General features: G+C 51.2%; 1 protein-coding gene across 5 annotated transcripts in view; it reads left to right on the top strand.

Annotated features, from left to right (window-relative positions):
• The window catches only part of VPS53 (VPS53 subunit of GARP complex), a 240,471-nt gene extending 228,318 nt beyond the window's left edge, over nucleotides 1-12,153 (top strand). For 2 of the 5 annotated variants that reach the window (XR_010152741.1, XR_010152740.1), the window contains 4 exons: nucleotides 506-859; nucleotides 2,872-3,019; nucleotides 7,898-8,151; nucleotides 12,103-12,153. Coding sequence is in view for 1 of the 5 variants with exons in the window: in XM_009431509.5 (XP_009429784.1) it covers nucleotides 506-676 (171 nt within the window). In the remaining 4 variants the exon portion in view is untranslated. Of the gene's footprint in view, nucleotides 1-505; nucleotides 2,324-2,681; nucleotides 3,518-7,897; nucleotides 8,152-12,102 lie in introns of those variants that run through there. The other 3 variants (XR_010152739.1, XR_010152742.1, XM_009431509.5) reach the window with 3 other exon arrangements.
• Nucleotides 12,154-26,163: the final 14,010 nt, after the last annotated feature.

Here is a 26,163-nt window from a genome sequence, read left to right as displayed (position 1 = left end):
CACACCTGCTCATCCTCCTCACACTCAGCGGTTCTTAACCGGGAATTGGGATATAAGTTCCGGGGGGGCTTTCTCAAAATGCATGTGCCTGGCTCCACGGAGCAAACCGGATTCAGAGAAGCCTCTGGAGGAGGATGGCCCCGGGCATGTGCACTTCAGGATTCTGACAGGCCCTGCATGCCCCGCTGAGACCACCTGCACAGGGAGGATGGGGCAGGGGCAGGGGGATGAGGACAGGCGTGTTGTCCTTCCCACCTGCTTGACCTGTCCTTTCTCCTCTGTCAGCCGCTTCTTTCCCTTCCTTTACCTTTTCTTCCCCTCTCTTTTCCTCCCACGCTACTACCCAGGGGATGGTGAGTCCCTTGAGGAAACGGTTCACCCTCAGCCTGGAGTAACTATGCTGTCTCCAGAGCCTCTGCTGACCCCATATCCAGATACTGCGCTCTCCCCCATGGGCCATTCTGGCCCAGACTTCGTGACGGTTCTGTTTCTCTCTCAACCTCAGGGGCTGAAGAGGAGTGAGCAGAGCAGCATGCTGGAACTCCTGCGCCAGCGGCTCCCCGCACCGCCCTCGGGGGCAGAAAGCTCCGGCTCACTGTCCCTGACGGCGCCAACACCAGAGCAAGAGTCATCACGCATCCGCAAGCTCGAGAAACTCATTAAAAAGAGACTGTAGCAGCAGCAAGGGGCCCTTTGCTCCTGGCTGCAGACCCTCAGCGCCCGTTCCCCAGAAGCCCCCGACCTCTCCTATGCTCCCCGGCACTCTCACATCGTCGGTCTTCAAACTTCCTGGGACATGCGGGTTGTTACTGAGTCTCTCCCATGCCGCCTTACTTCCTGCCCTAATCAGAGACGCTGAGTAAGGGCTGGGCTCTAAGAGGGCGATTTAGGTGATCTCTGGTTCGTGAAGCAGAGGCAGCAGTGGAGGATAGGTCCCTGAGCTGCCCTTGACTCATGTAGCCTCCCCATGGCAGTCACACCCTCTGACACGTGGGCCCCACCCGTCCAGGCAACTTGAACAAGGAAGCCTGGATCTCACTCCTCCCTCCCTCCCTCTGTGGCTGGTTGAGGTTTTCCCTTCAGCCAGAGCTGAGTTTCCTCTCCCATCTCTGGGTTTGGCCCTCGGGCCTGAGTTAATGAAGTGGCAGATTACAGGTTCTTTATGGAGGCAGTGGAACCAGGTGTATTCTCATGGAAATCCCAGTTTCTGGCCCATATTTTGTTCATCGTACTTGTGATGACCTTACTTGACCAAGTTATCCCTGTGTTCTCGCCATTTCTCAGTTGTCTCCAAAGGTGAGATGTCCTCTGTGTCTGTCACCCAGGAAGGTCATATGTGCCAGGCCTTCAAGCAGGTATCCTGTCTGCCCTGGTGCTGCTGACCTGGGTATGGGCAGACCCAGATCTGACAGAGGGCTCTGCCTGGCACACTCGCCGGGTTGTGTGAGCAGATTCTTTCCTTTTTTTTTTTTTTTTTTTTTTTGAGACGGAGTCTCGCTCTGTCACCCAGGCTGGAGTGCAGTGGCGCGATCTTGGCTCACTGCAACCTCCGCCTCCCAGGTTCAAGCAATTCTCCTGCCTCAGCCTCCTGAGTATCGGATTACAGGCGTGAGCCACCGAGCCCAGCCCCTTCTTCCATTTCTTTACTCCCACCCTGCTCCTGGCTTCTAGGGAAGGGAAACCAGGAAGTTCACTTGGAAGACGTTTCCTAGGTTTTCTCATCAGATGAAGCCACGGGAACGCCCAGGAAGTCCATACCCTCAAACCCCTTTCTGCCCACTCACCTTCAGGTCCACAGCACTTTCCAGCATCATCTGAAATAGCAAAGTTGATGTGCAGCGTCCCAGTGATGTGTTCCTGTGTTATGAGAAGGAGTCTGGGGTTCTGGATGCCTCAGGAACAGAAAATGGACCTTAAAGACCAGGCTGAGAGCCTGGCCTGGCACGCAGCCTGCCCGCCCCCCCGCCCTTCCTGTCCACCGCGGGCTCTCTGCAGCAGGGCTTGCCGAAGAGACTGCTCCCAGCCTCTCATGTCATCCTGCATCCAGAGAACGGCAGCATATCAAGCCGTTATCCTGATTCACTCGGTTCCCTTGAAACCAGGCCTCAGTTAACCATGACCACAGCTACAGGCAAACCGCTGCTGTTGCTGCCTGCTTTTGCTGAAGAATGATATCTTGCCAGGCACGGCGGCTCATGCCTGTAGTCCCAACACTTTGGGAGACCAAGGCAGGAGGATCACTTGAGTCCAGGAGTTTGAGACCAGCCTGGGCAACATACAGATGTCTACAAAAATAAAAATTTGCAAGGTGTGGTGGCATGCACCTGTAGTCCCAACTGCTAGGGAGGCTGAGGTGGGCAGATTGCTTGAGCTCAGGAGTTTGAGACCAGTCTGGGCAACCTGGTGAAACCAAAAATACAAAAAATTGGCTGGGTGTGGTGGCTCATGCCTGTAATCACAGCACTTTGGGAGGCTGAGGCAGGTGGATCACCTGAGGTCAGGAATTCGAGACCAGCCTGGCCAACATGGCGAAACCCTGTCTCAACTAAAAATTAAAAAATTAGCTGGGTGTCATGGCGAGTGCCTGTAATCCCAGCTACTGGGGAGGCTGAGACAGGAGAATCACTTAAACCCGGGAGGTGGAGGCTGCAGTGAGCCAAGATTTCACCACTGCACTCCAGCCTGGGTGACAGAGCAAGACCCCGTCTCAAAAAGTTTTCAGGACAGAGGAAATTTCCTTAAAATCCATAAAACTTGTAACACCCGTACAGTAGGAATAAGGTTTGGAAATCTGCCTGGAAACCTGATTTCCTCATCCCCACCTTGTTTCCCAACATAACCACTGCTCTGTGCCCCTGCCTTCTCTGCCAGGCTTTCTCCCCGATGCCGTCCAGCTCTGATCCTGAGCGTCATTTCTTCATCGGCTTCCAGGCTGTCCTTGCTAGCTGGTTTGACTCTCACGCATCAAGCGTCTCAAATTTGAGAATGCGGAGGAGAAAAGAAGTGTTGCGAGAAGGAGGTGCGGCCTTTAGTTGAGGTCTATTAGGAAAAGATTACAAATAAGACAAGGGCGGGGGGTGGCAGTCGGGAGAGCCCCCAGGAAGCCCTGTAGATGCCCCCACCCCAGCCCATGGGGTTGCTATGGTTAAGCAGCCTGAGCCGTACAGTTGAAAAGGGGCGGTGGGGCCCATCTCCAAATAGCACAGCCAGTTCAGCCGTCTGTCCTCAACCCAGGAGAGCTGGGGAAAGCCAGTGGACTCCTGCACCTGGTTCTTGTCACTCCTGGCGTTTGTGTACAGATCACCACTTCTCTTTTTGGTTCGTTGTTGAGGAGTCGTTTTCCGGACGGCTCCATCACAGCATTGAGCTATCAAGCTGCTGTTTTCCACAGTTGGTGGTCACAGCCAGGGAAGTTGCTGTCTTGATTTGTTACATTGTCAGTAATCCCCAAGGAGCCAATGGATGTCAGTAGGAGTTTCTGTTAAATGTCTCCTTGATGGGGACTGAGTACTGTGTAGAGACGCTGTGTTTCTCTTCTGGGGGTGTGCATCAGAACCACTGGGGCCTTTTAAAATATACAGATGCCGGCCGGGCGCCGTGGCTCACGCCTGGAATCCCAGCACTTGGGGAGGCTGAGGCGGGCGGATCACAAGCTCAGGAAATTGAGACCATCCTTGCCAATATGGTGAAACCCCATCTCTACAAAAAATACAAAAATTACCGGGCTGTGGTGGCGTGTACACCTCCCAGCTACTTGGGAGGCTGAGGCAGGAGAATCACTTGAACCCGGGAGGCAAAGATTGCAGTGAGCCGAGATCACGCCACTGCACTCCACCCTGGTGACAGAGTGAGACTCTATCTCAAAACAAACAAACAAACAAACAAACAAAAAAACAGATGCCCGGAGATTTTGAGTCAGTAAGTTTGGATGGGGCCTGGCATACAGGTTTAAAAGTTCCATAGGTAGTTATAACGTTTACACCTTGTTAAGAACCATTGCAACAGAGAGATTTGCTTTATGGAAGGGCTCCTGCCACACATTTTCATACATGTCTCTTTTTCTGACTCTAAGCTAAAAGTGCGCAGACACTACACTTGAGCTGGTGCCAACGTGGTGAAGATTCTCTACTGATAACAGCTTTCATTTTAAACTTGTGTTGGGTCAGGCGCGGTGGCTCACGCCTGTAATCCCAGCACTTTGGGAGGCCGAGGTGGGCGGATCACGTGAGGTCAGGAGTTTGAGACCAGCCTAGCCAACATGGCAAAATCCCATCTCTACTAAAAATACAAAAAAAAAAAAACAAAAAACAAAAAACAAAAAACAGGTGGCGGGTGCCTGTAATCCCAGCTACTTGGGAGGCTGAGGCAGGGGAATCAGTTGAATCTGGGAGGCAGAGGTTGCAGTGAGCCGAGGTCCCGCCACTGCACTCCAGCCTGGGAGACAGAGTGAGACTCAGTTAAAAAAAAAAAACTTTTGGTGGTGGTGGGGACCATGCCCAGAATTGGGCTCTCTCCATACTGATGAGGATTCTTCTTGTTTTGATGACCAACCCCCAAGCAGAAGCTTTATTTATTAACATCACTTCAAAAATAACGTATCAAAGGGGCACCCTAGGCCGGGTACTGTGGCATCACACCTGTAATGCCAGTGCTTGGAGAGGCTGAGGTGGGAAGATTGCTTGAGCCCAGGACTTCAAGACAAGCCTGGGCAACAGAGTGAGACCCCATCTCTATTAAAAAATAGGCCGGGCATGGTGGCTCACACCTGTAATCCCAGCACTTTGGGAGGCCGAGGCAGGTGGATCATGTGAGGTCAGGAGTTCGAGACCAGCCTGGCCGACATGGTGAAACCCTGTCTTTACTAAAAATACAAAATTAGCCAGGTGTGGTGGTGGGCGCCTGTAATCCCAGCTACTCAGGAGGCTGAGGCAGGAGGATCGCTTGAACCCAGGAGGCAGAGGCTGCAGTGAGCCGAGATCATGCCATTGCACTCCTGCCTGGGTGACGGAGCAAGACTCTCTAAAAAATAATAATGTAAAAGGAGTACCTGTGGATGAAAGCAGCAGCTAACAGCTCTGTGATTCAGCTAAACCTAGATATTGTGCCCATTCCTTCCCCTCAGTCCATTTTCTCTAGCCCTTTTAAAAACCAAAAAACAACTTTGAAGTCACTTTGGGTTTAAAATAAATAGTGGTAATTTGTATAATCAATAAAGAGTTCACTCTGCTCTTACTGAGGGGACTTGTCTGAAAGCTGGCTTAGCGGTGTCCAGGCCAGAGAACATCCTGTGTGGACTCTTAACAATGAAACAGGAGCCGCAATGGACAAGGTGTTCTGATCTCCAAACCCAGCTCAGGGATTGAAGCTAACTACCGCCACTCCTTCCTCTCTCGAAGAACAAAGAGCCAGTACCCAGGGCTCTGCCCACCCCCGAGAAGGGGTGCCTGATTTCTTATGTCTAGGGTGGCTTCTCTGTGCAGATCAGACAGGACTGAGAGCAGACAAGCTGAGACCAGCATGACCAGTACAGGGCACGCAGAGCGTGGGGGCAGGTCCGAGGCTGCTGCTCGATGCAGGGTATGACACCAACCCTTCCTGAGTTGCCATCGGATGAGGAGATCTGGTTCCCTGTTGAAAGAATGCCAGGGGAAATGCTGCATGTGCACAGCTGGAAATGGGGTTCCTTCCCTAGGAAGAGCACTCGGAATAACCTACTGGAAATGGGGTTCCTTCCCTAGGAAGAGCACTCGGAATAACCTACTGGAAATGGGGTTCCTTCCCTAGGAAGAGCACTCGGAATAACCTACTGGAAATGGGGTTCCTTCCCTAGGAAGAGCACTCGGAATAACCTGCTGGAAATGGGATTCCTTCGCTAGGAAGAGCACTCGGAATAACCTGCTGGAAATGGGATTCCTTGGAATAACCTGCTGGAAATGGGATTCCTTCGCTAGGAAGAGCACTCGGAATAACCTGCTGGAAATGGGATTCCTTCGCTAGGAAGAGCACTTGGAATAACCTGCTGGAAATGGGATTCCTTCGCTAGGAAGAGCACTCAGAATAACCTGCTGGAAATGGGGTTCCTTCCCTAGGAAGAGCACTCGGAATAACCTGTGGAAATGAGATTCCTTCCCTAGGACGAGCACTCGGAATAACCTGCTGGAAATGGGATTCCTTCCCTAGGAAGAGCACTCGGAATAACCTGCTGGAAATGGGGTTCCTTCCCTAGGAAGAGCACTCGGAATAACCTGTGGAAATGAGATTCCTTCCCTAGGAAGAGCACTCGGAATAACCTGCTGGAAATGGGATTCCTTCCCTAGGAAGAGCACTCGGAATAACCTGCTGGAAATGGGGTTCCTTCCCTAGGACGAGCACTCAGAATAACCTGCTGGAAATGGGGTTCCTTCCCTAGGAAGAGCACTCAGAACAACCTGCCACAACCTGCCTGCTTGAGGGTGACTGGGATTCCTTCCCTAGGAAGAGCACTTGGAATAACCTGCTGGAAATGGGATTCCTTCGCTAGGAAGAGCACTCAGAATAACCTGCTGGAAATGGGATTCCTTTGCTAGGAAGAGCACTCGGAATAACCTGCTGGAAATGAGATTCCTTCCCTAGGAAGAGCACTCGGAATAACCTGCTGGAAATGGGATTCCTTCCCTAGGAAGAGCACTCAGAATAACCTGCTGGAAATGGGGTTCCTTCCCTAGGAAGAGCACTCGGAATAACCTGCTGGAAATGGGGTTCCTTCCCTAGGAAGAGCACTCAGAACAACCTGCCACAACCTGCCTGCTTGAGGGTGACTGGGATTCCTTCCCTAGGAAGAGCACTCGGAATAACCTGCTGGAAACGGGATTCCTTCCCTAGGAAGAGCACTCGGAATAACCTGCTGGAAACGGGATTCCTTCCCTAGGAAGAGCACTCAGAACAACCTGCCTGCTTGAGGGTGACAGCAAGTGTCTCACACTTCTCGTCTACTCCAAGTCAGATTCCTAAAAATAAAATAGAGCTGCAATGGGCAATTTAAGCAAAAGCCTTAGAAACATGGACACCTGAAATGCTGGCCTACATGAAGGGTACGATGACATTTTATATATTAAATAAAAATTCCCAGTCCTGTTTTAGTATTCATCAGAATAGCCTCTTGGACCCTCGAAGTTCTACACCTTTGGGAGATATAAATTTCCTTAAAATAAAGGGATTGCTTCTTTGTGTAAATAGCTTTCATTTTCTCCATCTGGAAGTGATTTCTGCCTGCATGTTGGAGCACAAAATACTGCAGTTAATTAAAGCATTACTGGATGTCATTTGCTAGAATGTATTTCCTTACTGCTGACAGAAAACAGAACAGACTCTAGGAAAGAATTAGCAAGCCCGTGACCCTGGCCGCTCCCGGTGGCTGCCCTTCTCCCTTCCCTGACAGTCTAAGGAAGCAACGCGTGGGAGCAGAATGTGGCCGACTGAGCCCAGTCCTGACCTGTCCAGTTGCAGTGGAGCCTGTCTGTAATGTTGTGTAAAGCGTTTTGCTTCTGACTTGGAACCCTACTTGCCCTGTGAATTTCTATCCTGTGAACGTTCCCTTCTCTGTCCTTACCGTTCCCATCACAGCCTGCTCTTCCAGTGACGGCCAAGTGATTTCTCTCCTGCACGCATGAGTCTATCCTGTTTCCTTAGTAGCTGGATGGACGTTTTGCCATGAAAACTCTTTGGGAAGTCTTGTGTCCTTTAGTGATTTCTCTCCTGCACGCATGAGTCCATCCTGTTTCCTTAGTAGCTGGTTGGACGTTTTTGCCATGAAAACTCTTTGGGAAGTCCTGTGTCCTTTCAACAGGGGAAAACTGGCTGCGGCCCTTCCATTAGGCTCCAGGATCATTACCTCGTTTCCATTCTTTCTTTTCAACAGCTCCCCACTTTACTAGGGAAGCCAAGGGATCAACCTAATGAGAAAAGAGCCTTCCCTGTAGCCCACCTGGAAGGGCATTGCCTGCCAGCTCCTTCCTTCTCACCTATGTGAACAGGAGGGAAGATGCCGGCGATCCATGGATCTGTGGGACATGAAGGACGTGTCCATCAGAAATGAAAGCAGCCTGGGATTGGAAGCGTCCACAGAAGACTTGATCTGCAGGTCTTGATTTGGACCTGGCACTTTGACACCAGGCGAGTCACTGATCCCCTGAGCATCCATTTTCAATATTGGTGAGAGGGGATTATAATGAATATTGGCTGTGAAGGTCACACAAGACCGGGCTATATGCACTTGCTCTGCCATAAGGCAGTGTGAAGTGTGTTCGTGATCACTTGTGGGCGGGAGCCTGTGGCTGTCTTGCCTGGACTGGCTTTTTTAAACATGGCTGAGTGGTGACAAATCCTGCGGCCGTGTGCAGGCTACATCCGCAGCGAGCTCAGCATATCTGGTCTTTGCCTTTTTAGGTCATGACTGTAATATCGAGCTTACACGAGAATTTTAAAAGACTGAGCAGTATCCCCTTCCCCTGGCAGCTGTTGCTTCCGTAGCATTTAGGGATAAACCTGCAGACACTGAGAAGAGAGCTTCCTGCCTCCTGGGGCTGGTGGCGAGGCTGCCTGTTGTGGAAAACAGGGCACGTCTCCTGTGAATGCGAATTGCGAGAGTTGCCAAAGCCTCCCTTCCAAAAAACTTGCTTAGGTGTCTGGTGTCCACAGACCAGACTCTTCTCCCGGCAGGGACAAAAATTCTTGCCTGCCTTTCTTTTTCTTTTTTTTCCTTTTACTTATTCTTGCCTTTTCTTCTTCTTCTTCTTTAGGTATGATGCCCAAAAAAAACTAAGCAAGATTAACTTGGGACAGGCAGTTCTAACTGGGAAGCCTGAACTCACAGGCTGTTTGGATTACTTTCCAATTGTGTTTCAAAGATGTTTAGACTTTTCCCAAGGCCAGCTGAATCCTTATAATCAGCCCAAAAGTTCCTTTCTGTTTCTGTCTGTCCCCTTTGAGGGTGTTGACTCAGAGAACCTGGGGCAATATGAGATGTTAAAATAAAAATAGCGTCCAACGTCCCGCCTCCTGGGAATGCTGCTCACTTCATCCGAGGGCTCTGGGAGCTTCTGCTCAGTCATCAAATGGAATTTGCACAATTGTCTTGCCTCCTGTTTTGGGTAATTTTTCAACAAGTGAGAAATTAAGAACAGCTTCTCAGCAAACTTCCCTCTACTTCCAGGGCCAAGAAAAGTATTTGCAGAGTGGGCTGCAGCTTTCAGGGGTCTCAGGTGAAATGGTGGCAAGAAACCCCAGCTCCCTTCATGTGTTTGCTTTGTGCTGATGGAAAAGGAAGGCACTTCTCAGCTGCCAGAGACCACATTCCACAGGGTTCTTCACAAAATCAAGCGCTGCAGTGGACCGACTGGAGCAGCCGCTGGAGGGCTTTAGAAGGCAAATGGAATACATATCAAATGCTATATAAAGAAAACATCTGTTTACACATAGAGTCCCCCACAGCCTCATACCCACACCCAATATCAAATGCTATATAAAGAAACATCCATTTACACATAGAGTCCCCCACAGCCTCATACCCACACCCAATATCAAATGCTCTATGAAGAAAACATCTGTTTACACGTAGAGCCCCCCACAGCCTCCTACCCACACCCAATATCAAATGCTGTACAAAGAAACATCAGTTTACACACAGAGTCCCCCACAGCCTCATACCCACACCCAATATCAAATGCTATATAAAGAAACATCAGTTTACACACAGAGTCCCCCACAGCCTCATACCCACACCCAATATCAAATGCTGTATAAAGAAACATCAGTTTACACACAGAGCCCCCCACAACCTCATACCCACACCCAATATCAAATGCTATATAAAGAAACATCAGTTTACACACAGAGTCCCCCACAGCCTCATACCCATGTCTGTCACATCTTTGCACGGCCCTAAAGGATCCAGAGCTTTGGATCAGCAGCTGGCTAGCTCGGAGGTCAGAGGAGGGTGCTGAGGGGAGTGGAGGTTAGTTGGGGTAGCCCTGGGCCCTGGCTGCACAGCCCAGCTGCCGTGTGGCCTGCATGTGGTATCTTAGGTCATGAGAGGGCCTGGGCGATTCAGTGCTATCTGTATTTGTTGGTGGGGTGGGAAGGAAAAGGTAACTGCGTATTTACTGTGTCCTGGATACATTATCTCATCGGATGAAATTCCTGCTAAGTTGAGCTCCGTTTAGTGGATGGGACTTGGAGGCTCAAAGAGGGTAAGTGACAGGCCCAAGGATATGTGCCTAGTGAGGGGTGAGCCAGGATTCAATGTGTGACTAGTAAGGGGTCAGCCAGGATTTGATACGGGACTAGTAAGGGGTCGGCCAGGATTTGATATGTGACTAGCAAGGGGACAAGCCAGGATTTGATATGTGACTAGTGAGGGGTCAGCCAGGATTTCATATGGGACTAGTAAGGGGTCGGCCAGGATTTGATACGTGACTAGCAAGGGGACAAGCCAGGATTTGATATGTGACTAGTGAGGGGTGAGCCAGGATTCGATATGTGACTCGTAAGGGGTCAGCCAGGATTTGGTATGTGACTAGTAAGGGGACGAGCCAGGATTTGGTATGTGACTAGTAAGGGGGCGAGCCAGGATTCGATGTGACTAGTAAGGGGTCAGCCAAGATTTGATATGTGACTAGTGAGGGATGAGACAGGATTTGATATGTGACTAGTGAGGGGTGAGCCAGGATTTGATATGTGACTAGTGAGGGATGAGCCACGATTTGATATGTGACTAGTGAGGGGTGAGCCAGGATTTGATATGTGGCTAGTGAGGGGTGAGCCAGGATTTGATATGTGGCTAGTGAGGGGTGAGCCAGACAGGATTTGATATGTGGCTAGTGAGGGGCGAGCCAGGATTCGATATGTGACTAGTAAGTGGGCGAACCAGGATTTGATATGTGACTAGTAAGGGGGTGAGCCAGGATTCGATACGTGACAAGTGAGGGGCGAGCCAGGATTCGATACGTGACCAGTAAGGGGTCAGCCAGGATTCGATACGTGACCAGTGAGGGGCGAGCCAGGATTCGATACGTGACCAGTGAGGGGCGAGCCAGGATTCGATACGTGACCAGTGAGGGGCGAGCCAGGATTCGATACGTGACCAGTGAGGGGCGAGCCAGGATTCCATACGTGACCAGTGAGGGGTGAGCCAGGATTCGATACGTGACGAGCCAGGATTCGATACGTGACTAGTAAGGGGGCGAGCCAGGATTTGATATGTGGCTAGTGAGGGGTGAGCCAGGATTCGATATGTGAGTAGTGAGGAGTGAGCCAGGATTTGATATGTGGCTACTGAGGGGCGAGCCAGGATTTGATATGTGACTAGTCAGGGGGTCAGCCAGGATTCGATACGTGACTAGTAAGGGGGTCAGCCAGGATTTGATATGTGACTAGTGAGGGGTGAGCCAGGATTTGACATGTGACTAGTAAGGGGTGAGCTGGGATTCAATATGTGACTAATGAGGGGTGAGCCAGGATTCGGTATGTGCCTAGTGGAGGGGTCAGCCAGGATTTGATATGTGGCTAGTAAGGGGTGAGCCAGCCAGGATTTGATATGTGACTAGTGACGAGTGAGCCAGGATTTGATATGTGACTAGTAAGGGGGTGAGCCAGGATTTGATATGTGACTAGTAAGGGGGTGAGACAGGATTTGATATGTGACTAGTGAGGGGTGAGACAGGATTTGATATGTGACTAGTGAGGGGTGAGCCAGGATTTGCTATGTGACTAGTAAGGGGGCGAGCCAGGATTTGGCTCCAGCCTTCATTCCAACATCCATGCCTTTTGTACTACACCAGCAGTTTTCAAATTTATGGGACAAAATTTTACATTGGATTCCCACTATACAAAATAGATAAAAGTATTTTATGAATATATTTTATGAGTTCAAATATTTTTCAAAGGAAATCAGTAAAAGCATTGAAAACTATTCCAGCAAATAGGAAGCATTTTAAACCAAGGTTATGGATGAAAATGTGTGTGTATCAACCCCAGTTTACTTCTGGGTTGCACAGAATAGAGAAATCTTTATTTAATCCAGCTAAGAATTTGCAAATAGTATCCATTTTGTTTTGTTTTAAACAGCTCTTCTTGCGGTGGTAGAGGCTCTTCAATTAAACAGAGGTGGTAACAGGCTCTTTGTCTCCTGAAGTCTTCATGGCCGTGAACAGCCCTCGGAGAAAGAGGTTAACAGAAGCAAGGGCCTCCGACATCCTACATTTGCCCCCAGAAGACATTTGAGGATGCGTGTCGTGTTATTACCATTTTTAATGTTTAGTTTTTAGAACTAAAACTAAATGCATTTAAAAGTGAAGTTAGAATCAAACCTTTGTAGAGGTTCTCACTCCACCAAAACATCACTGAAGATTTCCAGGTTTCCCCAGGTGTCTGTTTGGAAGCTGCTGCCCTCATTGACACACGTTGCTCATGGTTTTTCTGACCTTACAGGGGAGGGCAGGCTTGGCACTGTCACCTAGTACAGGAAAGGGCACCGTTTGACTTGAGGTAGCCACCCATTCAACAATAGCACCTAAACTCTCTCCCGAATTCTGTGCAAATACAGGTTGAGCATCCCTAACCTGAGATGCTTGGGCCCAGGAGTGTTTTGGAGTTCAGCTTTTTTTTGATTTTGGAATATGTGTATTATATACATGCCAGTTCAGCATCCCTAATCGGAAAATCCCAAATCCAAATCGCTTCAGTGAGCACTTCCTTTGGGTGTCATGTCAGCACTCAAAATGTTTTGGATTTTGGAGCATTTTGTATTTCGGATGATCGACCCATAAGGCTGTGGGGCACAGTTGAGATGAGGCCTTGTGGCCTTTGGAAAGAACATCTGAGAACCCTCTGAGTAACCCCTGGTGCAAGGGAGACAGTACTAAGAACAAAGCAGTGTCACTGGGATGGAGAAGGGGCTTGGTCAGAGGGAGGTGGGCGATCAGAAGAACCTGATCCTTCCAAAAGCCCCAAATCTTGTGCTTGAGACCTCGCATGACTGCATAGGCAATGCTTCCTGACCTTTTCAGGACTTGAAACAGAAGTGATGACATGAGTAACTCCTCTTCCCTCAACAGAAGAGGCTGCTGGGGCCAGAAGTGATGGGCCTGGGGACACCTCCCTCCCTCCACAGCCCCAAGGCTAAAGGGATCAGTATCTGGCCATTTGCTGGATACCTTTGCGGTGGCCCCAGCATTCCAGTTGGGAAACTCAGAATTGGGGCATGAAGGTTGGAATTAGAGCATCGGGGTTGGGTGGTGTGTTTGTTTCCGTGTTGGGAACTTTGTCAAAGTCCCTCCGTTTGTAGATGGGATGCTGAGATTTCAAGAGGTTTAATCACTGGCTTACTCCCCGCCATAGAAGAGGAGCGGCAAAAGCTAAGCCACTTGTGTACATGCCACTCTCAATATCCTGCTGTCAACTCACCACACCACTTTCCCTAGCTGTCCAGTCCTGGGGTCTGTCCTTTGCCCCACCCAGGTCCTCAGAGACTGTCCCCTTTCACCCTCTGCTTGCAGAAGTGAACAGGGGTCCCCCTGCTTTTCCTGATCCCACTCCCCCCACAGCCTGTCGGTTTTGTTAGTGCGTCAAGGGAGTCCACCGCCCCCATCCCCACATGCATTCCTGCCGAGCAAGTCAGCTTCCATCTCAAGCACTGTCCTGATCCTGCGCTCGAAGGTCACCAGTGCTCTTCTAGAAAGTCAGCTTCCATCTCAACCGCTGTCCTGACCCCTCTCTCGAAGGTCACCGGTGCTCTTCTACAAAGTCACCTTCCATCTCAAGCACTGTCCTGACCCTGCTCTCGAAGGTCACCGATGCTCTTCTAGAAAGTCAGCTTCCATCTCAACCGCTGTCCTGACCCTGCTCTCGAAGGTCACCAGTGCTCTTCTAGAAAGTCAGCTTCCATCTCAACCGCTGTCCTGACCCCTCTCTCGAAGGTCACCGATGCCCTTCTAGAAAGTCAGCTTCCATCTCAACCGCTGTCCTGACCCCTCTCTCGAAGGTCACCGGTGCCCTTCTACAAAGTCAGCTTCCATCTCAACCGCTGTCCTGACCCCTCTCTCGAAGGTCACCGGTGCCCTTCTAGAAAGTCAGCTTCCATCTCAACCGCTGTCCTGACCCCGCTCTCGAAGGTCACCGGTGCCCTTCTAGAAAGTCAGCTTCCATCTCAACCGCTGTCCTGACCCCGCTCTTGAGGGTCACCGGTGCTCTTCTCGAGAGTCAGCTTCCATCTCAACCGCTGTCCTGACCCTTCTCTCTAAGGTCACCGATGCTCTTCTACGAAGTCAGCTTCCATCTCAACCGCTGTCCTGACCCTTCTCTCGAAGGTCACCGATGCTCTTCTACAAAGTCAGCTTCCATCTCAACCGCAGTCCTGACCCTGCTCTCGAAGGTCACCGATGCTTTTCTAGCCCAGCTCACATCTGTCTCGACATTTCCTTCTCTTGAGGGTCACCGATGTTCTTCTAATCTGGCTCACATCTGTCCTGACCCTTTCGATGTTCTCCTAGTCCGGCTCACATCTGTCCTGACATTTCCTTCTCTCGAAGGTCACTGATGTTCTTTGTCTGGCTCACATCTGTCCTGACCCTTCTCTTGAAGGTTACTGATGCCCTTCTAGCCCGGCTTACCTCTGTCCTGCCCTTTCTCTCGAAGGTGACTGATGCCCTTCTAGCCTGGCTCACATCTGTCCTGCCCAACTGCAGGATAATGTAACTGTTCTGAGCACGTTTAAGGTAGGCTAGGCTAAGCTATGACATTGGGGAGGTTAGGTGTATTAAATGCATTTTTGACTTAACAATGTATCTAACTTACAGTGGGTTTATTGGGACGTAACCCCATCATCCGTGGAGGGGCATCTGTGTGTGAGTCCCCTCTCCCCGGAATCCTCCTTTAACTGTGTGAGTCCCCCTCTCCTCGGAATTCTCCCTTAACTCTGAGTCCTCCTCTCCCCGGAATTCTCCTTTAACTGTGTGAGTCCCCCTCTCCCCGGAATCCTCCCTTAACTCTGAGTCCTCCTCTCCCCGGAATCCTCCCTTAACTCTGAGTCCTCCTCTCCCCGGAATCCTCCCTTAACTGTGTGAGTCCCCTCTCCCCGGAATCCTCCTTTAACTGTGTGAGTCCCCTCTCCCCGGAATCCTCCCTTAACTCTGAGTCCTCCTCTCCCCGGAATCCTCCCTTAACTCTGAGTCCCCCTCTCCCCGGAATCCTCCCTTAACTGTGTGAGTCCCCTCTCCCCGGAATCCTCCTTTAACTGTGTGAGTCCCCCTCTCCCCGGAATCCTCCCTTAACTCTGAGTCCTCCTCTCCCCGGAATCCTCCCTTAACTGTGTGAGTCCCCCTCTCCCCGGAATTCTCCCTTAACTCTGTGAGTCCTCCTCTCTCCGGAATTCTCCCTTAACTGCTTTACTGGCTCTGGGACTTCTTAGTCTCCTTCCTCAGCTCTCCTCTCCTTCTGAGCCTTGGCAGCGGCCAGGCCTCAGGTCTTAGGCCCCTGTTTTCATGCCAGGCTCCTGAGGACTTACCTGCCATCACAGGTGCAAACACCAGCCACACCTGAGCTCCCCCCAATTTTCAGTTCCTGTCTTCTAGCCAGCTCCCATCATTAGCTTATATGCACCATCTCGAGGTAAGCTCAGCTCCCTTCCTGAATCCCCCATTTTTCTTTCTTTTTTTTCTTGTCTCTCTCTCTCTTTTTTTTTTTTTTTTTTTTTGAGACAGGGTCTTATTGTATTGCCCAGTCTTGTCTCGAACTCTTGGGCTCAAGTGAGCCTCCCGCCTCGGCCTCCCAATGTGTGGGGATTACAGGCATGAGCCACCGCACCCGGCTGAATTCCCCATTTCTAAATGGCTCCACCTTCCTGTCCTAGGGCCTCAATCTCAACACCTTAGTCACCCCTAACCACTCTCGCTGTCAGCCAATATGGTTCGTTTATCATAACATTTTTTTCTTAATGATTACACAGACAACAGTCACAGAAATCAAAAGAAAATCTTGCCCCAACAAATCAACAATGGAAGTCCCAGGAAGCCCGCACCGGCGGGTCGCGGTGTGCGGTAGCCGGAAGCCATTCACCCCTGCACCGGCGGGTCTCGGTGTGCGGAAGCCGGAAGCCATTCTCTGCTGCTCAGGCGGGTCTCGGTGTGCGGTAGCCGGAAGCCATTCACCCCTGCACCGGCGGGTCTCGGTGTGCGGAAGCCGGAAGCCATTCTCTGCTGCTCAGGCGGGTCTCGGTGTGCGGAGTCCACTGTCCCTGGGCTCCCGGCTGGGCCTGCTCCACGCCTCTTTCCGTAGGGTTTCTCAGAAGGAGCTAAAGAGCCTGGCTCCAGCGGGTCTCTTCTCAAAACCGATGACACTGATGGCTCAGTGTGGCCTGTGCTGCTATTACCCTATAATATTGCAGTAGCAATACTCATTTTTAAAGTACAGTGCGGCCGGGTGTGGTGGCTCACGCCTGTAATCCCAGCACTTTGGGAGGCCGAGGCGGGCGGATCACGAGGTCAGGAGTACAAGACCAGCCTGGCCAACATGGTGAAAGCCCATCCCTACTAAAGATAACAAAAAATTAGCCAGGCATCATGGCGCACACCTGTAATCCCAGCTGCTTGGGAGGCTGAGGCAGGAGAATCATTTGAGTCTGGGAGGCGGAGGTTGCAATGAGCCAAGATCGCGCCATTGCACTCCAGCCTGGGCAATAGGGCGAGACTCCATCTCAGGGAAAAAAAACAAAAATTAGCCAGTTTTGGTGGCACACGCCTGTAATCCCAGCTACTCGGGGGGCTGAGGCAGGAGAATCACTTGAACCCGGGAGGTGGAGCTTTCAGTGAGCTGAGATCATGCCAGTTCACTCCAGAGTGAGACTCTGTCTCAAAAACAACAACAAAACAACAAAAAAACACTACATGGAAATATATCAGAAGTCCTACTCTCCTGTGAAGATTTCTCTGTATCTGTATGTGGGAAAAAGAAGGAGACACTTTGCCAAAGGAAAAAAAAAAAAAAGAAATTAACATGAAGCAGGCCCCCCCACCTGCCAGATAACAAAATCCTGGATGCTCAGGTCCCAGGCCCCGAGTCAGCCCTGTGGAACCTGTGGACACAAAAATTTGGATCTTGACTTCTCAGCATCCTGAGAATTCTGTATTTTCATTCCAGAGTTGGTTGAATCTGTAGCTGCAGAACTGGCAGATGCAGAAGGCTGACTGTACATCTTGGACTTTTCCCTTGCCATGTATAGATCTACTCATTATTTTTAATGGCTGCTTGGTGCTTTATAGCTCAGCTATGCCATCATTTTTTTTCTTTTTTTTGAGACGGAGCCTCGCCCTGTCAGGCTGCTGGAGTGCAATGGTGCGATCTTGGCTCACTGCAACCTCCTTCTCCCAGGTTCAAGCGATTCTCCTGCCTCAGCCTCTTGAGTAGCCGGGATTACAGGCGCCCGCCACCACGCCTGGCTAATTTTTGTATTTTTTAGTAGAGACGGGGTTTCACCATGCTGACCAGGCTGGTCTCAAACTCCCGACCTCAGGTGATCTGCCCTCCTTGGCCTCCCAAAGTGCTGGGATTACAGGCGTGAGCCACCTCACCCGGCCCCATCATTTATGTCATCAGTGCTATGGTTTGAATGTATATGTCCCTCCAAAATTCTTATGTTGAAACTGAATCCCCGATGTGATAGTATTAAGATGGGGGGCCCTTAGGAGGTGGTTAAATCATGAAGAAGGGGCCTCAAGAATGGGATTATGACCTTATAAAGAGGGGCAGGGGAGCTGTGTGACGCCCTGTGACTTTCTGCCTTCTGCCATGTAACAAGCAGCACGGCGCCATCTTGGAAGCAAAGAGCAGCCCTCACTGGGCACGGAGTCCGTCAGCACCTGATCTTCGACGTCCTGGCCTCCAGAGCTGTAAGGAACAACGATCTACTATTTATCAATTAGTCCGTGGCATTTTATTTTAGCAGCATGAACACACTGAGACAGCCACTCTTCTAGCAATATAGCCAAAAGGCTGTGTTTAGTTTTTTGGCATTAGACTCACATCATCTGTGAAAATCTTTCTGCAAATGTCTTTGCTTGCTTGTACTCACATTTTTGTAGGACATTATTCTAAAATGGTTACATTTCCCCTTAAAATGATTAAGGCTGGGCATGGTGGCTCACACCTATAATCCCAGGACTTTGGAAGACCAAGGCAGGCAGATCACTCGAGCCCAGGAGTTTGGGAGTGACCTGGGCAACACGGTGAAACCCCATCTCTACAAAAAATTATCCGGGTGTGGTGGTGCGCTCCTGTAGTCCCAGGTACTCGGGAGGCTGAGACGGGAGGATCGCTTGAACCCTGGGATGTCAAGGCTGCAGTGAGCTGTGATTGCACTGCTGCACTCCAGCCTGGGTGACAGGGAGACCCTGTTCCAAAAAGGAGAAAAATCAGATTAAAGGAAGCGTACATTTAAAATGTCGCTAGCTGGCCGGGCGTGGTGGCTCACGCCTTTAATCCCAGCACTTTGGGAGGCTGAGACGGGTGGATCACAAAGTCAGGAGATCAAGACCATCCTGGCTAACACAGTGAAACCCTGTCTCTGCTAAAAATACAAAAAATTAGCCGGGCGTGGTGGCCGGCGCCTGTAACCCCAGCTACTCGGGAGGCTGAGGCAGGAGAATCGCTGGAACCTGGGAGGCGGAGCTTGCAGTGAGCCAAGATCGCGCCACTGCACTCCAGCCTGGGCAACAGTGCGAGACTCTGTCTCAAAAAACAAACAAACAAACAAAAAAACCCGCTAGCTCTTGCCAAAACACCTGCTGCAGTTGGTTTTGCTGCACACCCCCATGGTGGGTGTGTGGGTACCCACCGCACATCCTCACTCATCCTGCGTGGTTTTTCCTGTTTCTTGAGAGAGAGGATGTAGTTTCATCTCTATCTGTAGAAACCCAGTAAGCAGAAGTTCCCCTTTGGTTTTCATTGCACAAGGCCAGCTGTGACCCAACTGTGTCTTGCAAGAGAGTGTTCTTATTCAAGATCTATTGAGTAAAGACCCATGCCTTTCCTCCCGGTCAGGGGTCCTCCAGTGCGTGACTTCTTGGTTCTCTCAGGACATCAATGATCATCCTTTGGATAGGTAGTGAGGTCACATTTTGCTCTTAAGTGGTTGTTTTTCTATTCTTTGCCCCTTTCCGCAGCAGCAGGTGGGGCCTTGTCTATGCACTGCACTCAGGTGCAGATGGTATCGAGATAATTGCTTGAATTCTTGTGCAGACTTTTGTAATTCTGCAGTAGAGATAAAAGTCTTGGAATCCGTGCTATCAATGTAAGAATGTTGGAATGCTGTTTTGGTTTGTTTTCTTATTCTAAAAGTCTGCCTTTAAGTGTTAAGAACCAAAATGCTGAAGCATTTTTGCACCCAATCCACACTATCATCACAGGGACCGGGCATCTGGACATAAACATTGTTTTTCCACCTAAAAAGAAAGAAAGTGGATTTTGCCCAGCAGATGAGAAAAGAAAAGCCAGAGAGGCTTAAAGGCTTGTAGGTCCCTGAGAAGAAACCCGGAGCCCCAGCACTCTGGGCTGAGCCCCAGTAGGAGAAGAACCCCCATCAGCTTGAGGAGGATCCTAATCTAGAAGCCACTGTCTGGCCTCCAGCAATGCCCCTGCGAGACTGAAGCCCCCAGAGAAAAGTTCTGTGTTCAACAAGGCGCCAGGAGACAGCGAGTGAGGACCTGAGGGTGCTGTCCAGCTAGAAAGGCCTAAGGGGGAGGCCTCTGTGTACCGTAGAGTCCCTCCTACCCAATCATGGGCGGGTAATGGCTGCTAAGAGCTCCCAAGCTCCCAGAAGTAGTGAAAGGACCAGCACATTGGCTGAGACCTGGATTTGGAACAAGCAGAATGGAAAGCAGGTGGCACATGGACACCAAAGCAGACAGTAGGGCTGGGTGTGCTGGCTCCTGCCTGTCATCCCAGCACTGTGGGAGGCCGAGGCAGGCGGATCACCCGAGGTCAGGAGTTCAAGACCAGCCCAGCCAACATGGCGAAAGCCCGTCTCTACTAAAAATACAAAAATTAGCTGGGTCTAGTGGTGCATGCCTGTAGTCCCAGCTACTTGGGAGGCTGAGGCAGGAGAATGGCTTGAACCTGGGAGGCAGAGGTTACAGTGAGCTGAGATCATGCCACTGCACTCCAGCCTGGGTGACAGAGCAAGACTCTGTCTCAAAATTAAATTAAATTAAATTGCTGAGAATGGCCAGGCGCGGTGGCTCACGCCTGTAATCCCAGAACTTTGGGAGGCTGAAGCGAGTGGATCACTTGAGGTCAGGAGTGTGAGACCAGCCTGGCCAACATGGTGAAACCATGTCTCTACTAAAAATACAAAAATTAGCTGGGCGTGGTGGCAGGTGCCTGTAGTCCCAGTGACTCTGGAGGCTGAGGTAGTAGAATCCCTTGGACCTGGGAGGCGGAGGTTGCAGTGAGCTGAGATTGCACTCCTGCACTCCAGCCTGGACCACAGAGACTCTGTCTCAAAGAAAAAAAAGCAGAGAGTGGCACTCAATGGCCGAGCAGAACAAGTTACATGTCAGTAGAGGCCAGGGAGGTGGGAAGATCAGCATGGGCCAGGTGCTCACCACCAGCCTCCCAGCCTTGCTGCCAGGATGCCAGATAAGCCTCCCAGGTGCCACCACCTTGGCCAAGCTCCCCTCCCTCCTCTGCCTTGCCTTTCTCTCCTCTCCTCTCCTTTTCCCTCCCTCCCTCCCTCCCTTTCTCTCTCTTTCTATCTCTCTTTTTCTTTTTTTCTCTCTTTCTTTCAACAGGCTCTCACTGTGTCACCTAGGCTGGAGTGCAGTGGTGCGATCTTGGCTCACTGCAGCCTCCGCCTCCCAGGTTCCAGCGATCCTCCCACCTCAGCCTCCCAAGCAGCTGGGACTACAGGCGCCCGCCACCACACCAGGCTAGTTTTTGTATTTTTTGTAGAGATGGTGTTTCACCGTGTAGCCCAGACTGATCTCTCCTGAGCTCAAGCAATCCTCCCGCCTCAGCCTCCTGAGTAGCTGGGACTACAGGCACGCGCCACCACACCCGGCTTGTATTTTTTGTACAGATGGAGTTTCACCATGTTGGCCAGGATGGTCTCGAACTCCTGACCTCAGGTGATCCGCCCGCCTCGGCCTCCCAAAGCGCTGGGATTACAGGCGTGAGCCGCCGCGCCCAACCCTCAAAGGGGTGTTTTTAGAAATTGATATTTGTGTCTTGGTCTAGCCCTGCAGGGTTCATGTTTGAATTCTACAGAGAAGGCAGACATAAAGGAAGCCACGGGGCTTCAGGACCACCCTACCCACGCAACCAGGACGGGTGAGAGGCGCTTTGCAGCAGAAGACCTACAGCCTAATGCCCGAGAGCTACAGGGGCCTCTGCCACCACCAGCACCGGCAGCAGTGCCCAGGGCTTTGGGCGGTGCCTGGCAAGGGGCAAAGGGCAAGGGGACCGTACCCATGTGCCACCACTGTCACCTCTCTCAAGAGGCTGCAGGGGCTGATGGTACTTGCAGCAGGGGCACCCAATCGGAGGGCCGTGGTGGTCCACTGTCACACACCTTAGCAGAACCAGAGGCCAGGACAGTGAGGGCTAGAAAAAGAAAAGAAAATTAAGAGCAGGCATTCCATAAGTGTGACCAGGTTTATTTATGAGCTTATGAAAGACATCTTCGGGGATTCCCAGACGTACTTGTCAGTGGTTGGAGGTGGGGGTGGAAGTCCTACAAGGGAGGGCGGAGAGGGGCAACCACACTGCCCCAGTTGGCCCCAGGCTGATGTGGCCTGGGAAGAGATAAGACCCTCCCTCACCACAAGTTCTTCCCCCTCTGGCTCATTCTCAGTAAAGACCCAAAACTGAAACACATTTCTTCAAAGCATGTAAATGTCTTCAGCAAGTATCAGGCTGCAAACCACAGCTGCCTCCAGCCTGCATGTATTCTGCTCTGAACTGGGGATAGGAGAGGGGTACGTGAAGCCACTGCGGCTCCCGGGAAGGACACAGCTAAGTCACCTGTCATTGTGTGGAGCAAACAGGCTGCCTCCAAGGGCCCTCGCTCTCCGTCCCTTCCCGGGCAGCCCCCGCAGACCCGAATCCTCAAGGGGCCCTGGAGTACCATGGAGACCTTTGAGCCTGCCTTTGGAGTGTGGCCACACAGACCAGACGTTTGATCCCCAGGGATAATGACAGCACGCCCTTCTAGCAAGTCAGCCCAGGAGCCGAGGGTCTTAACTTCAACTGCTCACCCAAGGGCTACTTTTCTGGTCTGCAAGTCCTCGTCCAGCACGAATACGCAGAACGGAGCCCGAAGTGCAAGTGTATTGATGCAGCTCCGAGGAGGCCATGTGCCCCAGCTCTTTGCAAAATCCCATCTGGATTTATTTTGCAGAAGACAAGGAAGGTCCTTTTCTGTGTAACTAGGGAGCATTTGGGAGAATCAGCTCTTAGCTTACAAAGAGGCCTCCAGAGTGGAGCCGTGTTTGACTGGTATCAGGGGACTCCCCACACTGGGCACACTGGACTGACGGATGCCAGCTGCACTTCCTGTCTGGGTTTGTGTCATCATTTGGACCTGGCCAGACCCCACGACTCCAACCAAACTGGTGGTCTCCCAACTGAGAGATCAGAAAAAAAGCCAACGGGGCACAGTGGCTCACACCTATAATCCCAGCACTTCAGGAGGCCAAGGCAGGTAGATCACCTGAGGTCAGGAGTTTGAGATCAGCTTGGCTGATTTCAACATGGTGAAACCCTGTCTCTACTAAAAATACAAAAATTAGCTGGGTGTGGTGGTAGGCTTCTGTAATCCCAGCTACTCGGGAGGCTGAGGCAGGAGAATCACTTGAACCCAGGAGGTGGAGGTTGCAGTGAGCTTAGATCGTGCCACTGCACTCCAGCCTGGGCAACGAGAGCAAAACACTGTCTCAAAACAAAAAACAAAAAAACCCAAACAAACAAAAAACAAAACAAAACTAAGAAAGCCAGCCTGTTCCTTCAGACCTGATAGCCCTGAAAGCGAGAACTTTGGTAGCCCTTTGCCTGTATCTGTTTCAGGCCATCTTTGTGAGTCTCGGGGGCTCAGGGTTATGGATCGAGCTCACCAACATGTGTGCGTACACTCATATGGGCTGTGTTCTGTCAGGTTTGTGTTTTTAATTCAATTCGCTTCTTTACTGAATATGACAGGTCCCTTTCGACGTTCTTTGAAAACTATCACCTTAATCTAAACTAAGGAACAAAATAACTTTTTGTTAAAAACATTTTTAGGACAGGGTCTCGTTCTACCACCCAGTAGTGCGATGGCGTGATCATAGCTCATTGCAGCCTTGACCTGGGCTCAAGTGATTCTCCCACCTCACCCTCCTGAGTATCTGAGACTACAGGTACCTGCCACCCACCTCACCCTCATGAGAATCTGAGCTCACCCTCCTGAGAATCTCAGACTACAGGTACAGGCCACCATGCCAGGCTAATTTTAACAAAAATTTTGTAGTTGGCTGGGTGTGGTGGCTCACACCTGTAATCCCGGCACTTTGGGAGGCCGAGGAGGGAGGATGGCTTGAGCCCAGGAGTTCAAGACCAGCCTGGGCAAGATGGTAAGACCCTGTCTCTACAAAAATAGAAATAAATGTTTAAAAAATTATAAATTATGAGAACAGAGCAATAAAAATATAAACATAAATTATAAAAGTAGAGCTTTACGGCTGGGTGTGGGGGTGCACTCCAGTGGTCCCAGAGACTCAGCTTTAGAGCTGGGTGTGGGGGTGCACTCCAGTGGTCCCAGCGACTCAGGAGGCAGAAGTGGAAGGGTTGCTAGAGCCCAGGAGTTCAAGGCTGCAATGAGCTATGATCGTGCCACTGCACTCCAGCCTGTGTGACAGAGGGAGACCCTGTCTCTATTAAAAAAAAAAAACAAAACAACAACAACAAAAAATGTGTAGAGATGAGGACTCACTATGTTGCCCAGGCTGGTCTCAAACTCCTGGGATCAAGCAATCCCCACCCCTCGGCTTCCCGAAGTGCTGAGATGACAGGTGTGAGCCACCATGCCCAGCTGTAAAGTTCTGTTTTTCAAAAAGCATTTTGGTTGACAGGTGCATATGAAGGAAAGAGAAGACCTGGTTCAACAGCAGGCAAATCCACACATCATGAGCCACAGAACAGCCCAAGACCTGGGGGCTGGGAGCGGGATGGTGTCGGGCACGGGGCACCAGCCAGCATGCGGGGCCTGGGGTGTGTTTAATCCACCGTCTGGCAGGGCTTACGGAAGACAAGCTGTTCCGAAACAGTACGCAGCAGCGGTATGGGGGTCCTGCCCTCTTCCTGTCTGACTTAACTCCCACTCGGGCAGCGGCTTAATTTAGTGCAGAAAAAACAAAAACGCAGGATTGGCATTCATGGTGAGGCAGCTTTTGTTTCTCAGACCCTGCCGGGAGAGGCCTCGGGCCAGAAGCCGAGTCCTCTGAGGACACCGCATCTCCATGACCCAGGCGAGGGACTGACGGCCGTGCTCTGGAAGGACAGCTTTGAGAAGAGACCTGTCTTGTGCAAGCCCCTGGTCTCCTGGGTCCCGCTCATTTTGTGTGATTCGCCCCTGATTTCTAGGTGCACCCCAGCTATTATTCAAAAGCAGGCCAGTCTTCAGAGCTGGAAAAGGTAGAATGGGCTGCCTTTCCCAGGGTTTGCTTTGAGTTTCTTTAAGCAACGTCCTTTGGAAAACATCAAGATAAGACACAGGATGATGATGGGCCCAGTAGCGAGGCCCTTCCGAAAATCCAAAGCAGATTAGCTGTGTGGACTCACTGCTCAGGACTATGGAAACACTCCTGACTTCCAGGGGCTGAGCCGCATGGCTCTTATGTAAGGAGAAAGAAAATCGCCTTCTCTCCCACCTGGAAGGACTCCTGGGCAGGTTGGAATACCAGGAGTTCAAGGAGAAGCCTCGGCCAGGCCACGGGTGCTCCCTGGGTTCCCCTCATGTCTCTTCCAGTCGGCTTAGGCTTCTCTTTGAGCTCTTTAAAGACAAGGGCGCGATCTCGGCTCACTGCAACCTCCACCTCCTGGGTTCAAGCGACTCTCCTGCCTCAGCCTCCTGAGTAGCTGGGATTACAGGTGCCCGCCACCACGTCCGGCTAATTTTTGTATTTTTAGTAGAGACGGGGTTTCACCACGTTGGCCAGGCTGGTCTCGAACTCCGGACCTCAGGTGATCCACCTGCCTCGGCCTCCCAAAGTGCTGGGATGACAGGTGTGAGCCACCACACCCGGCCCCCTCCTCAGCATAATTGATTGGCTGAACAGAACTCTGGGAGCCATGGGGGGTGTCAGTGTTTGGTGCAGCTTATTGGTGGGGTGGTGGCTGAACGGTTTGGGGGAATCTGCATATGGGACCGGGGTCTCCACCTCAGCTTCTCCGTCAGTGTCAGTGCCGGGGCTGGATTCTCTCCAAGCCCCTCTGATTTCTTGTGTGTGTCAGTGCTGAGCATATGTGTAAATCTGTAAAGGAGGAGGACCGGGTGCAGTGGCTCACTCCTGTCATCTCAGCACTTTGGGAGGCCAAGGACGGGGGTGGATTGCTTGAGGTCAGGAGTTCAAGACCAGCTTGGCCAACATGGCAAAACCTCATCTCTACAAGACATACAAAATAGCCAGGTGGGGTGGTACACCCTGTAGTCCCAGCTACTGGGGAGGCTGAGGCAGAAGAATCACTTGAACCCAGGAGTTCAACCCAGATTGAAGGAGGCGGAGCTTGCAGTCAGCCAAGATTGCACCACTGCACTCCAGCCTGGGTGACAGAGTGAGACTCTGTCTAAAAAAAAAAGCTGGTGGCTCACGTCTGTAATCCCACCACTTTGGGCGGCTGAGGTGGGCGGATCACGATGTCAGGAGATCGAAACCATCCTGGCTAACACAGTGAAACCCTGTCTCCACTAAAAATACAAAAAATTAGCCGGGCGTGGTGGCGGGCACCCAGCTACTTGGGAGGCTGAGGCAGGAGAATGACGTGAACCCGGGAGGTGGAGCTCGCAGTGAGCCAAGATCACGCCACTGCACTCCAGCCTGGGCGACAGAGGGAGACTCAGTCTCAAAAAAACACAAAAACAAAAACAAAAGAAGGAGGCCACACTGG

Source organism: Pan troglodytes, chromosome 19 (assembly GCF_028858775.2).
Source record: "Pan troglodytes isolate AG18354 chromosome 19, NHGRI_mPanTro3-v2.0_pri, whole genome shotgun sequence".
NCBI classification, from domain to species: Eukaryota; Metazoa; Chordata; class Mammalia; order Primates; family Hominidae; genus Pan; species Pan troglodytes.
Note: the sequence above shows the minus strand (reverse complement) of the source record. Positions and strands in the feature narration are given on the sequence as shown.